Source organism: Staurois parvus, unplaced genomic scaffold, assembly GCF_062004578.1.
Source record: "Staurois parvus isolate SC_StPar_1 unplaced genomic scaffold, SC_StPar_1.0 ptg001608l, whole genome shotgun sequence".
In the NCBI taxonomy this organism is placed as follows: Eukaryota; Metazoa; Chordata; class Amphibia; order Anura; family Ranidae; genus Staurois; species Staurois parvus.
In genome coordinates this window covers 41,119-54,495 of record NW_028319404.1, presented here as the reverse complement: position 1 = coordinate 54,495, position 13,377 = coordinate 41,119, and the positions used below count along the sequence as shown (strand labels likewise).

General features: G+C 40.2%; 1 protein-coding gene across 1 annotated transcript in view; it reads left to right on the top strand.

The window, feature by feature from the left end:
• The window catches only part of LOC149435113 (potassium channel subfamily T member 1-like), a 97,728-nt gene that overhangs the window by 47,160 nt on the left and 37,191 nt on the right, over positions 1 to 13,377 (top strand). The window contains exons 10-13 of the mRNA XM_089663000.1: positions 1,902 to 2,082; positions 7,181 to 7,345; positions 8,349 to 8,485; positions 12,336 to 12,399. Of these exons, the coding sequence (XP_089519126.1) occupies positions 1,902 to 2,082; positions 7,181 to 7,345; positions 8,349 to 8,485; positions 12,336 to 12,399 (547 nt within the window). The remainder of the gene's footprint in view (positions 1 to 1,901; positions 2,083 to 7,180; positions 7,346 to 8,348; positions 8,486 to 12,335; positions 12,400 to 13,377) is intronic.

The following is a 13,377-nucleotide window of genomic DNA, read 5'->3' as shown; positions in this document are numbered from 1 at the left end:
TGAAAGTTTGCTGTGTAAATAGGGAAAATGTAGTAATGTTGAGTGTGCCTAAACAGTACCCTGAGAAATACATTTTTTGTCTTGGGACTTCTTCTGACAAACTAGCAGTACATTTCCTGGTATGTGAGTGTGCCTAGGCACTCCTATTTTGCATTACGTTAAAGGGGAGTTTCAGTCAGTAATAAAGAAATTAAAAGTAAGCAGCTAAAAATACTGTAGCTGCTGACTTTTAATATACAAGCACTTACCAACTCAGGAATCTAGAGCTGTCATAACCCAGGCTGGTTCTTTGATAGTCTTTGGGTCCCCGGTGCCGCCATCTTGCTTGTGGGAAGCCAGCTGTGACTTTCTGGTGTTTGAAATGCTAGCTTCCCACTGCACATGCCTGAGACGGACTGCTCTTTTTGAATGGTACTGCAGTCTCCTGAGACATGTGATCCCAGGAGTTTTTTTTTCGAGAGGGGGAGGATGAAAACTCCCGTTCTGCTCACCTAAGTGAGAAAAGTTGAAGTGGGAAATGGTACCTGTTAGAAATACCCATTGCCAGAAACAAAAGTGGTAGAGGAAGAGGGTAGAGGAGGGTGAGCAGAACTTCCCTTTTCAGGAACTGCACTGTATCTGAGCTTCACAAACCAAAAACGCTATTTGATACACTTATGTTATGTAAACTCACCCATCCATCCATGTCTCCATGCTTTATTTTGTTAAGAAATCATTTTGAAACCCCCTTCCCTAGCCATCTTAAGTAAGGGCAGATGATTCATATAGTATTCACTTCCTGGAATCCATCTGCCCTTAGCTCAGGTTTGCAGGCAGGAGGGTATGCTTAGCTGAGAAAACCCCTTTTCCCCTCCTGGAGACTCTTGGGATGTATGAGATCATTTGCCCAGGCTTGGAAACCAGGAAGTAACTGAAGAAATTTAAAAGTTTAAAACAAGTAATAATTATATACTTTGCTATCCATCTACTAATGCAGCAGAATAAGGATTAAAAATGTTGATTAAGAGAGTGAAGTTACACTTTTAGGTAACCTAATTTAAACCTGCTTAATATCTCATAATAACACTAATTACATGGACTCCATTGGGGGGATTCCCCTTTATTTCGTGTCCTGGCAATACTAAAATAGGAAGTGAGGGAAAATCACAAACAGGAACACAGACAGCAATACAGACTTTATTTTAAGAGCCTACAGATGGTAAGCTAGGATCTTTTCAGATTCCCATTGATTTCTGTGTCCCCAGTGGAGATTTTCTCCTACTTCTTTTCTTGATGGCAAGGTTGTTTCGGGGATAGGAAGGGAAGGGAAATCTCCCCACAGAGGCCACAGACTGATATAATACCTGACAAGGAATTGGAATTTAACCCCCCTCCATTCAAAACAAACAACAATGTTTGGCTTCAGCTACACTTTAATAATGTCTGTTAAAGCAGGAAAAGTAAAAACAATTGCCCTTGGGTTCTCCACACCCTGCAAAGGTTATATGTTTGTTTTTTTCTAGGGAAAACATACAAAGCAATTATACCTACCTTATTCTTCACTCTCACATGCTTCTCCCCAGCTGCACAACTGGTCTACCCAAAGTTGCTTCTCTTTGCTGCTCCATGGGTTGCAGGCTCTCAGACGTCATCATGTACAATGCAGAACCAGCAGAACTGCATTGTAAGTAAGGATGCTGAGGGCCTGCCCACAACCTGGAGTGGTGGAGAACCTAGTGGCTACAGAGGCCCCCTAGACAAAAGCAAACATTTGCAGTGCTTGGAGAGCCCCACTACAAGAGTAAGTTTTGATTTTTCTCAGAGTTCAGCTTTAACAACTAATTAGTTTAAGTTATTAAAGAAACAGACTAATCTTTTTTCTAGTAGGTAGTAGAAAAAGCTAACTGTCTTTTTTTTTTCAGGATGTGCGGCATTCAGCATTTGGAAAGAGCTGGGGAAAATCTTTCTCTCTTCAAGTCATTTTATTTCTGTATTGTGACTTTCTCCACTGTGGGGTATGGAGATGTCACTCCTAAGATATGGCCATCTCAGCTCCTAGTAGTAATCATGATCTGTGTGGCACTTGTGGTGTTACCACTTCAGGTAAGCTGTACACGTTCTGTCTTGGTTGGTGGTGAAATTTAATGCATCTGACTCTAATATTAGGACTAACACCTAAATAGTCAGCATAGTCTAAAGGCAGACATCCTATTTAAATGAACATTTATGGTAGGGCACTTGTCAGAATTATTATTTTCAGTAATAAAAATGAATAAAAATGCATGAATAAAAATGATTCTTCAAAGACCCCCCCCCCCCCATGTGACCTGGACCCAAGCAAAAGATCTTATGCTCTGTGGCTTCCAGGAGCATTATAGGCATTTCACATCATTAGAGTCTGCAGGGAGCCTGTCAATCAACCTCTGACTGATACTGACACGCATTGATAGGATTATTAACATTAAGATAATCTACTTGACATATTTATTTAAAAACAATCAATATACTATAGTTTTACTGTAAATTGCTAAAGCATCTTAAAGGATAACTATGGTTGAAACACAAAACTACAAACAATGAATATTTTATGTAAATATATAGTTACCCTGTGTTGTCCTCTCACTGCTGGAGGCAAACTTTTAAAGAAAAACTTCTGTTCAGCCTTGGTTTCCAGCCTATAACAATCCCAATGGCACAGAACTGCTGAGGAAAAAGATATCCTATGATGTCAGATCCTCACCCTTTGTTCATTGTCTTGAGCTACCATTCTTATAGTTTGACCTTATATTGGAAACACTATGCATTTTGCTTCATGAAAAGCTTTACAACTCCTGGAATAGAATCATCATGGGGTCTACATTATCAGTTGTAGGCATATGTTCCTTTGAGATGTGGAGTTTAAGAAGCATCTAGTCTTCACAAGGTAAACGTCTTTGCATTCAACTGAAATGCATGATGAGTAAATGAAGTATGGTTAATAAACACAGCTGGTCAAGGCAGCAGACAAGCGAGTTGTGCAGCAGACAAATGAACAAATTAATCCAGAGGACAGACCAGAAATACAATCAAAATGCCAACAAGAGTGTCAGAATCCAGATCTGAACCCATGACCTCTATTGCGTCTATCTGTAGCTCCTTGTACTGTGCCACCTGAACTGCTGGGCAGCTCTCTTGGACAACCTTACTTTATATTTTGTTTCTTTTGAACCTTGAACGCCATGCTTCTCCGATGAACTTTCTGTTTAAGCCATATCTCTGAACTTCCTGTTTGCCAGATTATTGTGCTCTGCTCCAGTCAATACCTGTCCATTTTTTCACTACCACTCATTAATGAACAACCTTTGGCTTATTCATTGATTTTGCTTCTGCCTAAACCCAACCTGCTATCACTCATTATCGACCTTTGGCCTATTCATCAACTACGCTTCCCCAACCTGCTACATTTCTTACAAGACTCCTGCTTACTCACCTCCTGGTGGGGTGATCCTGTGGACTGTGATCTGGTACTAGCACATTGTGAAATCCATCTCCACCATCAGAAGCACTCATGAAAACCAGTTAGTGCGTAGACCCTCCACCTTGGGTGAACCTGCTTCACTTGCCAGGGGGATCTGCTTGTGTATTCATCTTGTTGGTTACTGTGTGACCCTTTCTCCTGCTGGCCTCTGAGCCTGACCCTTGACTGTGACAAGGAGTCAAAGTTTGAGTACCAACAGGCAGCAGCAACACTGATGAACCAAGACTTGTCAGCTACCCCCACAAAAGGTAAAAGAGGAACATTCTTAACCATTAAGAACAGAAACCCCTTATTATCTGTAAAACCAACAAGTGAATAACTTCAGAATACGTTGGCTAAAATTCTGTCACTTCTGAAGGTTTCCTTGTTACATTTCATTTCTACATGGACAGTTTGATGACAAAGGTTGTAGAGTCTTCGGAAAGATACGCTGTCCTCTGGGATGGAGCTCTGGTACAGAACCTGACACCTTTGTATTGACTGGATGTCGGAGAGTCCATCAGGCATAACATAGCATTGCAAAGATTTTCTAGACGCTAAACCCAGGGGCGACAGATTTAAACCAACACTGAAAACTTGCCACTGTTTATTCTGAATAACTCTGCTTCTCCAATACCCAAGCTGTACGTTTTAGAGTATAATCTCCTGCGGGATCAAGACTGCTTACTGTTTCTCTCACTGGCAGGGACCATAATGAGAAATACTGTATATTTTAATATTTTATTTTAAAGTTTACTATTCAGGCTAGAGTACAGTAGAAAGGAAAATTAACTTGTGAACATGATTTTGATTCTTTTATATGCGATTGGAAAATCAGCACTGGATCCAACAGCTGCAGAAGAAAGTCAAATGGCTTCCTGACTTCTAACCATCTTATAGCCAGTTTATTCATGATTGTAGGATGCTGACAGAACCCCTCCCAACTTCTTAACACCTGCTTATTCCCCTGCTTTCTTAGCCCACCCAAAATAGCACTATATTTGGCTATTATGCCCTAAGGGAAACTATAATGGTTTGGAGTCAGTTTTAAAAGTTATCAGTTTTATAAATCAGTTTTTTACTATATGTATACAAGAGGTGGTGATAGAGATGAGGTTGGGGCCACAGTTTTGACATATTCAGTGCACATTTCAGTTTGAGCTATTGTGCTCTGTAAACAGTCACATGAAGGAGCTAAAAAGTTAAAAAAGGAGCTACAAAAGAGCCTAAAATTCTAGCTGAATGCTAAAAGATGAAAACCATTATCATGCCATAATTTTTATGCTCTCATTAAAAGAAAAAAAGTATATATTTGGTTTTTTTTTTTTGTCCACCATACTGAATAATGAAAATTTATTCAAAACCACTGCTCCCTTTAAATGTTAAAATCGATCATACATTTTATTCAGAGTATGGAATGGTTTAGAGATATTACCAAGCCCTTCTTAGGTGTGAAGTAATAAATGAGATTTTAATAAATGAAGTGGAGAATGAATAACAGACAGCTTTCAATAATGAAATTACCACTGGAAACAAATACACTCAAGTAAATGGACTTAATACCATAAAAGAAATGGTTATCCAATTTATTCAGTGTTTTGCTTGAAGTTTAAAATGGAACTATATGCAAACCTCTGGATACACAGCAGAATTATTATTATTATTATTATACAGTATTTATAAAGCGCCAATAGTTCGCTCAGCGCTGTACATTACAAAGGGGGACAGAACATGTGACAGAACAATACCAATACAATGCAAAACATGAGGGGATCGAGGGCCCTGCTCTTTCGAGCTTACAATCTAGGAGGGAGGGGGTGGTGGCACAGGAGGAAATAGCTGTGGGGGATGGAGTGGTAGGAAGAGTGGAGGAGGTCGGCAAGTTAGCAGGGGGTGGGGTAGGCTTCCCTGAAGAGATGGGTTTTCAGGGTGCGCCTAAAGGAGAGGAGAGTAGGTGATAATCTGATGGGTTGGGGCAGGGAGTTCCAGAGGATGGGTGACACCCTGGAGAAGTCCTGGAGGCGGGCATGGGAGGAGGAGACCAGGGAACTAGAGAGAAGGAGGTCTTGTGAGGAGCGGAGTGTGCGTGCTGGGCGGTACTTGGATATTAGGTCAGTGATGTAGTTCGGGGCAGTATGGTGGACAGCTTTGTACGTCAGCGTTAGGATTTTGAATTTGATCCGTTGCGCAATCGGAAGCCAGTGGAGGGATTGGCAGAGGGGGGTGGCGGAGACAGAGCGGTTGGAAAGGTGAATGAGTCTGGCAGCCGTATTCAGGATCGACTGAAGCGGGGATAGCCAGCGGCGAGGCAGGCCAGTGAGGAGGGAGTTGCAGTAGTCGAGTCGTGATATGATGAGGGAGTGGATGAGCTGTTTAGTGGTTTCTGGGGTTAGAATAGGAGATCTATCTTACATGCCAAAATGTGTACTTCTGTTCCACCAGGCTTGTGATTCACACTGCATAGTTAGGCAGGGTGACAACAGTTTTCATTGTCCTATCATTCTGTGTCATCTAAGCAGGCAATCAGCATCTCACTTGGCAATGAACAAGTGTCATGTTATCACTTAGGATGCCCTCTATGGTATTGTGGATCTATAAGGTGCCTAAACACCTCTCTCATTATTCCCTAGTGTCTGAAAATGTATTAGATTGGCATCATTATGCAATTCAGTAGAGCCAGGTTGGTGTACAACACAGAGCCTTCTGATCATAATCTGATTTCTACTGTGAAGAGGGTTTAGGGAAATCAATATAAATACATCTTTTCTGCACCTATATTAGCAATAGTGATGATTTTTTAAATCAATACGTATCTTACTGCATTTATTTATTTGTTCTAAGAGCTCCTTATATTATTAAAAGTGCAGAAACGTAAAGTGGTATTAAAATCCACTATTTTTTTTTTCTAATGGGCCCCCTCCAGGTTTATGGCATAATGGGGTTTATTTACTAAAGCTGGAGAGTGCAAAATCTGGTGCAACTCTACATAAAATCCAATCAGCTTCCAGGTTTTGCTGCCAAAGCTTAATTGAACAAGCTGAAGTTAGAAACTGATTGGCTACCATGCACAGTTGCATCGGATTTTGCACTCTCCAGTTTTAGTGAATCCACCAATGTGCACTGCACACTAGCACAATATAACAGACTTACCTGTCAAATGAAGCCCTCCAATGCTGCGCTCGGTCAGTGCTCGGGTGCTTCCATCTTCTTCCGGTCTTCCTTCTGGATTTGCTCTGTTCGGCCACTTAAATGGCTAGGCCGTAATGATGTTACTCCCACAAGTGCACACTAGAGTCACTTCATCACAACACAGAGCGGATGCCATAAATGTAGTCTGAGCTGCGTGTACATGGCTCCATATACCTTACTGCTGACAGGCATGGAGAAGCATTTATGGTAGAAAACACCTTTAGGGTCTCATCTGTCATACAAACCATGCTTGGTAGCATTTTTTTTAATTTCATTTAATACTGCTTTAAATGTCTGTCAGGTTAAGAGATATCCTCAAGAGATGTTGGGGGTGATTTAGTCCATTGTAGTTCACCCATATCTAAGATATCAGTTTTAGTTTTACTTTGAAAACATTATTTTGTCAGGAAGAAGCCTGAATCCACTGCTGGATTTTTTTCTGCAGAAAAAAAACTATAAATTCTGTGTTTTTCATTTTCTTATTTGGTTGTTGATTCGATTTTTATTTTCTGCCAGTTTGAGGAGTTGGTCTACCTTTGGATGGAGAGGCAAAAATCAGGGGGAAACTACAGCCGTCACAGAGCACAGACTGAGAAACACGTAGTCCTCTGTGTTAGCTCCCTGAAGATTGACCTGCTGATGGACTTTCTGAATGAGTTCTATGCTCATCCACGGCTTCAGGTACCAAGTATGGCCTCTGCACTGTGAAAGGGAGCCAATAGCCTACTGATACTACAGTCATACTGTAATAAACTCGCATTTTTTTAAAAATGTATGCTGGATTAAATGGTTAGGTCCACCCATTTAGTTATAGGGAGAGCCCAATGGGCCAAGTCAGCCCCTGGCTTGTTTTATGTCTTAGATCAGTGGTTCTCAACCTGTGGGTCGCGACCCCTTTGGGGGTCGAACGACCCTTTCACAGGGGTCCCCTAAGACCATCAGAAAACACATATTTCCGATGTGTAAAGAGCAGCTACTGTGTAGAAAGCAGCTGCTGTGTTGAAAGCAGCTACTCTGTTAAAAGCAGCTACTGTGTTGAATGCAGCAGTATTGGAGGTAAAACGACACTCATGAATTATAATTACTGGGTAAATAATTTTATGGTTGGGGGTCACCACAACATGAGGAACTGTATTAAAGGGTTACGGCATTAGGAAGGTTGAGAACCACTGTCTTAGATAGTCCAACAGTGAGATCTTCTTGCTTTAATTCCTGACACTGTTTCTGTCCACCTGTTTGTTTAGTCTCTTCCTTTTGCATTCTCCACAATATAAAATAAGTAAAAGTATGGTGGAAGCCCTCATGATGACCACAGCAAGTGAGCTGACCCAGGAGATCTCACCAGTAGATTCCCTTTAGAGATATAAGTAGCTGTGAAGTGGTTTAAACCACCATCCACCAAAGACAATATCGGTTTTGGTTGGTTTGACCTTTCAAGAATCATTCCATGTAACCCATTCAAAATAACCAAATATTTGATTACACAAACATTAAAATGAAAAAGTCAAGGGAAGAAACATTGGGCAGGAAAAGAGCACACTAAAAGCCGCTGGCAGCACTGGAAGATGATTTAACAAAACCGATAATTTTGTATATGACCAGCTAACCTCTTTAGTGACTTAGGCTATAGATACAATTTTTGTTTACCTTTGTTTTTCTGTTTGTCATTTACATCCCTTTTCAGGATTATTATGTTGTTATTCTATGCCCAACGGAGATGGATATTCAGGTTCGGCGAGTACTCCAGATACCATTGTGGTCTCAGCGTGTTATCTACCTTCAAGGGTCGGCACTGAAAGATCAGGACCTCATGAGGGCAAAGTAAGTATGAATTGGAGGTACAGAGTTTTGACAGTACAGGGGGTTTGGGTGTGGCCATAGACCAATCAGATTTAAGATGTTATTTTTTGCAAATATTGTGTTCAGGACCTAGAAAATCTGCGACATATCTTGAAAGCTTAAAGCAGTATTAAACCCAAAAAGCAAATATTTAATAAATTGAAGGATACTAATTCTTAGATGTGATGGCTGCATTCGTTTTCTATTTTAGGCTTTCCTTCCTTTATTTTCACCTGGTGATCATACTAGTAGTTTGTTATTTTTGGTGTTCGGCTTCAATTTGGTAGTTTATCTAAATCTGCTAGTACATCAAACACTCCCCTCCACCTAGATCAGTGGTGGGCAACCTTTTTTTTCAACTGAGCCAAATCTCGCCAAAACCACGATTGAAATTTATTTTGAGAGCCACATTTTTAAAACTGAAAATACATAGGATGGTACACTGTTTTTAGTTTCAATAAGTTTTTATAGTAATTCATCCCCCATAGTAATTCATCCCCCATATAGTAATTCATCCCCCATATAGTAATTCATCCCCCATATAGTAATTCATCCCCCATAGTAATTCATCCCCCATATAGTAATTCATCCCCCATAGTAATTCATCCCCCATATAGTAATTCATCCCCCATATAGTAATTCATCCCCCATATAGTAATTCATCCCCCATAGTAATTCATCCCCCATATAGTAATTCATCCCCCATATAGTAATTCATCCCCACATATAGTAATTCATCCCCCATATAGTAATTCATCCCCCCTATAGTAATTCATCCCCCCATATAGTAATTCATCCCCCATAGTAATTCATCCCCCATAGTAATTCATCCCCCATAGTAATTCATCCCCCATATAGTAATTCATCCCCCATATAGTAATTCATCCCCCCATAGTAATTCATCCCCCATATTAATCCATCCCCCATATAGTAATTCATCCCCCCTATAGTAATTCATCCCCCATATAGTAATTCATCCCCCATATAGTAATTCATCCCCCATATAGTAATTCATCCCCCATAGTAATTCATCCTCCCATAGTAATTCATCCCCCCATAGTAATTCATCCCCCATATTAATTCATCCCCATATTAATTCATCCCCCATATAGTAATTCATCCCCCCTATAGTAATTCATCCCCCCTATAGTAATTCATCCCCCCTATATTAATTCATCCCCCATATAGTAATTCATCCCCCATAGTAATTCATCCCCCATAGTAATTCATCCCCCCTATAGTAATTCATCCCCCATATTAATTCATCCCTCATATAGTAGTAGTAAGTAAGTAGCAAGTAGTAAGCCAAGTCCCCCCTGTGTCAATTCACTTACTTTTGCTCCGCGCGTTCCTCTCGCCGTGTTCCCACGCCGTTCCGGTCTTCAGGGCGGACTGTGAGAGGAGCCTAGCTCCTCTCACGTTCGTCACGCTGCCCCGCCTACACACATCCTGACAGCCAATCACTGGCTATCAGGATGTGAGTGGCAGCGAGACTGGCCAATCATTGCATTTGAGCGCGCTGCCCTGGCTGTTTTTTTTTTTGGATCACGCTGCAGAGTCCCTGCCGCCCGAGAGGAGGGAGGGGAGCGGGCGCCCGGCACACAAGAGCCGCATTAAAGCGTGTAAAGAGCCGCATTTGGCTCGCGAGCCGCGGCTTGCCGACCACTGCCCTAGATTAATAATGCTGCTGTCCAAAGGTGTCTGTATTGCTCACTCATCCAGAGTGTAGGCACCCTAGCACAGGATGGGTATTACTGGCCAGGCCACCAGGTGAAAACAGAGGGAAAAAGCCTTAAAAAGACAACAAATGCAGCTGCAACATCTAATGATTGGTAAGCTGCAATATATTACAATTTTGGTTTTGGGTTTAATACCACTTTAACTCCAGGTAGTTATAAAGTGTATACATTATTGCAGTTTTGAATCTTTATAAAAATCATTAAAGTATTTTTAACCACATGCCGCCCAGCCACTGTATAAATACGGCGGCAGGGAAGCACGGGCAGGCAAAAGCACGCCCCCTACCTGTCACGACAATCACAGCCGCGGATGTCAGTCGCCGGGTCACACCCGGTCCTTACCGGCTATCTCCCGGCGATCGGCGGCAATCAGTGACAGAGAGCACAGCTGCAATAGCTGTGCTTTCTGTCACTTCCCTGACAGCTCGAGGACACGGTGATTGGGACAGAAGAGTTTCTCTCTCCCGATCAGCCTGTCCCCATCCAGCACACACCCCTGCCCCCTAGTAAAACACTCCTCCTCACACAGATAACCCTTCCCTGAAAAATAAAGTTAACCCCTTCCTCCCCAGTGCCATTAGTACAGTGTCAGTGGTTTTTTTTTTTGCACTGATCATTGTATTGGTGTCACTGGGGATGTCAGTGACCCCAAGTCAGTACCCCCCAATGTCAGAATGTCCGCCGCAGTCCCACCATAAGTCGCTGATCACCACCATAAGTCACTGATCGCCGCCATTATTAGTATAAAAAAAAACTAAAAATCCCAGTATCTTTCCCGCCATTTGTAAACGCTATAACTTTCACGTAAACCAATTAATTTACACGTATTGGGGGTTTTTTTTAGCAAAGACGTTGCAGAATGCATTTTGGAAGAATTTATGACTAAATTTGATTTTTAAATTTTTTTTTACTGGACATGTTTTATAGCAAAAAGTCCAAAATATTGTTTTTTTTCCTCAAAATTGTCAGCCTTTTGTTTTATAGCGCAAAAAATAAAAACCGCACAGGCGATCAAATACCACCAAAAGAAAGCTCAATTTGTGGGAAAAAAAGGATGTAAATTTCATTTATGTACCGTATTGCATGACTGCTCAATTGTCCGTTAAACTAGCGCAGCGCTGTATAGCAAAAAAATGGCGTAAATTGCAGTATCTAAACCATAGTTTGTAGAATCTATAACTTCCACACAAAGCAATCAATATACACTTATTGGGATTTTTTTTACCAAAAACATGTAGCAGAATACATTTTGGCCTAAATTTATAACCAACTTTGAGTTTACTATATATTTTTTATAGCTGAAAGTAAAAAATATTGTTTTTCTTCAAAATTTTTGGCCTTTTTTTGTTCATAGCATGAAAAATAAAAAGCGCACAGGTGATCAAATACCACCGAAAGAAAGCTCTATTTGGACGTAAATTTCGTTTGGGTGCAGCATTGCATGACCGCGCAATTATCAGTTGAATTAGTGCAGCGCCGAGTAGCAAAAAGAGGCCTGGTCATTAAGGGAGGGTAAATCCTCTGGAGGTCAAGTGGTTAAAGGAGACATTTGCAAGTGCCTGACTTCTTGATATCAGTCCTAATGCAGTCCTGGCACAGCAGAACCCAGATTTGAAGAGGGAGAGGCAGTAGTAGTAGTAGCCAGCCAGACTCTGCTGCATAACATGCGCTGACAAAGAACATGCTGACAGCAGGAGAGAACAGAGAGATAATTTATGCTCATTGGTTACTCTAAAGGTGGTGCTGGGGGGGGACCTTAATAGACAACTTCACTCAAATTATTCAATATCTACAATTTGTTCACGTTTCAGTTCAACAAATTCCTATATGAACCCCAAATTTATCTTAGATTTTTTTTCTTCCTGACAACTATGCCACTTCGGCATGGCATTGGCAAACACATCAGCATGAATAACTTTGTAACAATCATTTGTGAGTCAAACAGTGTATGTAGATTGTCTGAAAATTCCCAGCTTGCTGCTATTTTAAAAATTGGTTATTGAATATATGATCAGTGGAGTGTTTGGTATATTGTATTTGATGTATAATATGATGACCTACAGCCCCCATAGAAATAATGTTCTTTAATGCAGGATGGATGACGCAGAAGCATGTTTCATTCTGAGTAGTCGGAACGAAGTGGACCGCACTGCTGCTGTAAGAATCGAATTTCCCCCCACCTGCACATTATTTTCACAGCTGGAAGAGATGTGAAAATGTGGAATAGGCTTCCAGAGGAATTGATTCCAGCAGATAGGACTGGATGTTTCAAAGAGTGGTTGGATTCTTTCCTAAATATACCAAATATTGAATTGTTTTACAGTTGTGAAAATACAATGTAGATTGTTGATCTGAGAATTTATAATAATGCCATTGGGAATGAAGAAGGATTTTTTTCCATGTTAAAGCAAATCGGACCAAGCTTTGTAAAATGCTTTTTATGCGTAGACCTGTCAGCCCAGTTTTAATACCTTTGAAAAGATAGTATTGATTTTTGTCTGTCTTTTCTACAAATCTTGATTTGCTATACTTTTGAGAAACCAGCCAAAATACAGGTGGCAGTTATAAAAAAATACAGCATATATGTTCATAATTTAGTTTTTTTTTTAAATACAGCATATACAGTGTGTTCATAATTTTGTTTTTTTTTAAATACTGCATATATGTTCATATTTTTTTTTAAATACAGCATATACAGTATGTTCATATTTTAGTTTTTTTCAAATACTGCATATATGTTCATATTTTTTTTTAAATACAGCATATACAGTATGTTCATTATTTATTTTTTTTAAATACTGCATATATGTTCATCATTTATTTTTTTTTAAATACAGCATATATGTTCATCATTTATTTTTAAAAAAATACAACATATATGTTCATCATTTATTTTTAAAGTTCCAGTATATGCTGAAGTGCTGGAACTGCACCATCTACCCATAACCAGCCTTAGAAGCTTGCTCTTGTTAAACTTTAAAGCTGAACTCCAGAAAAACATTCATCTAAATGTAATCCTTAATCGATGCAAAGTATATAAATTCTTATTGTGCGCTCCAAATGCTTTGGCAAACACAGTTTTACCTTGTAAAAGTAGTGTTGACATCATCATTGTGCTGTACGTAGCATGTGCAG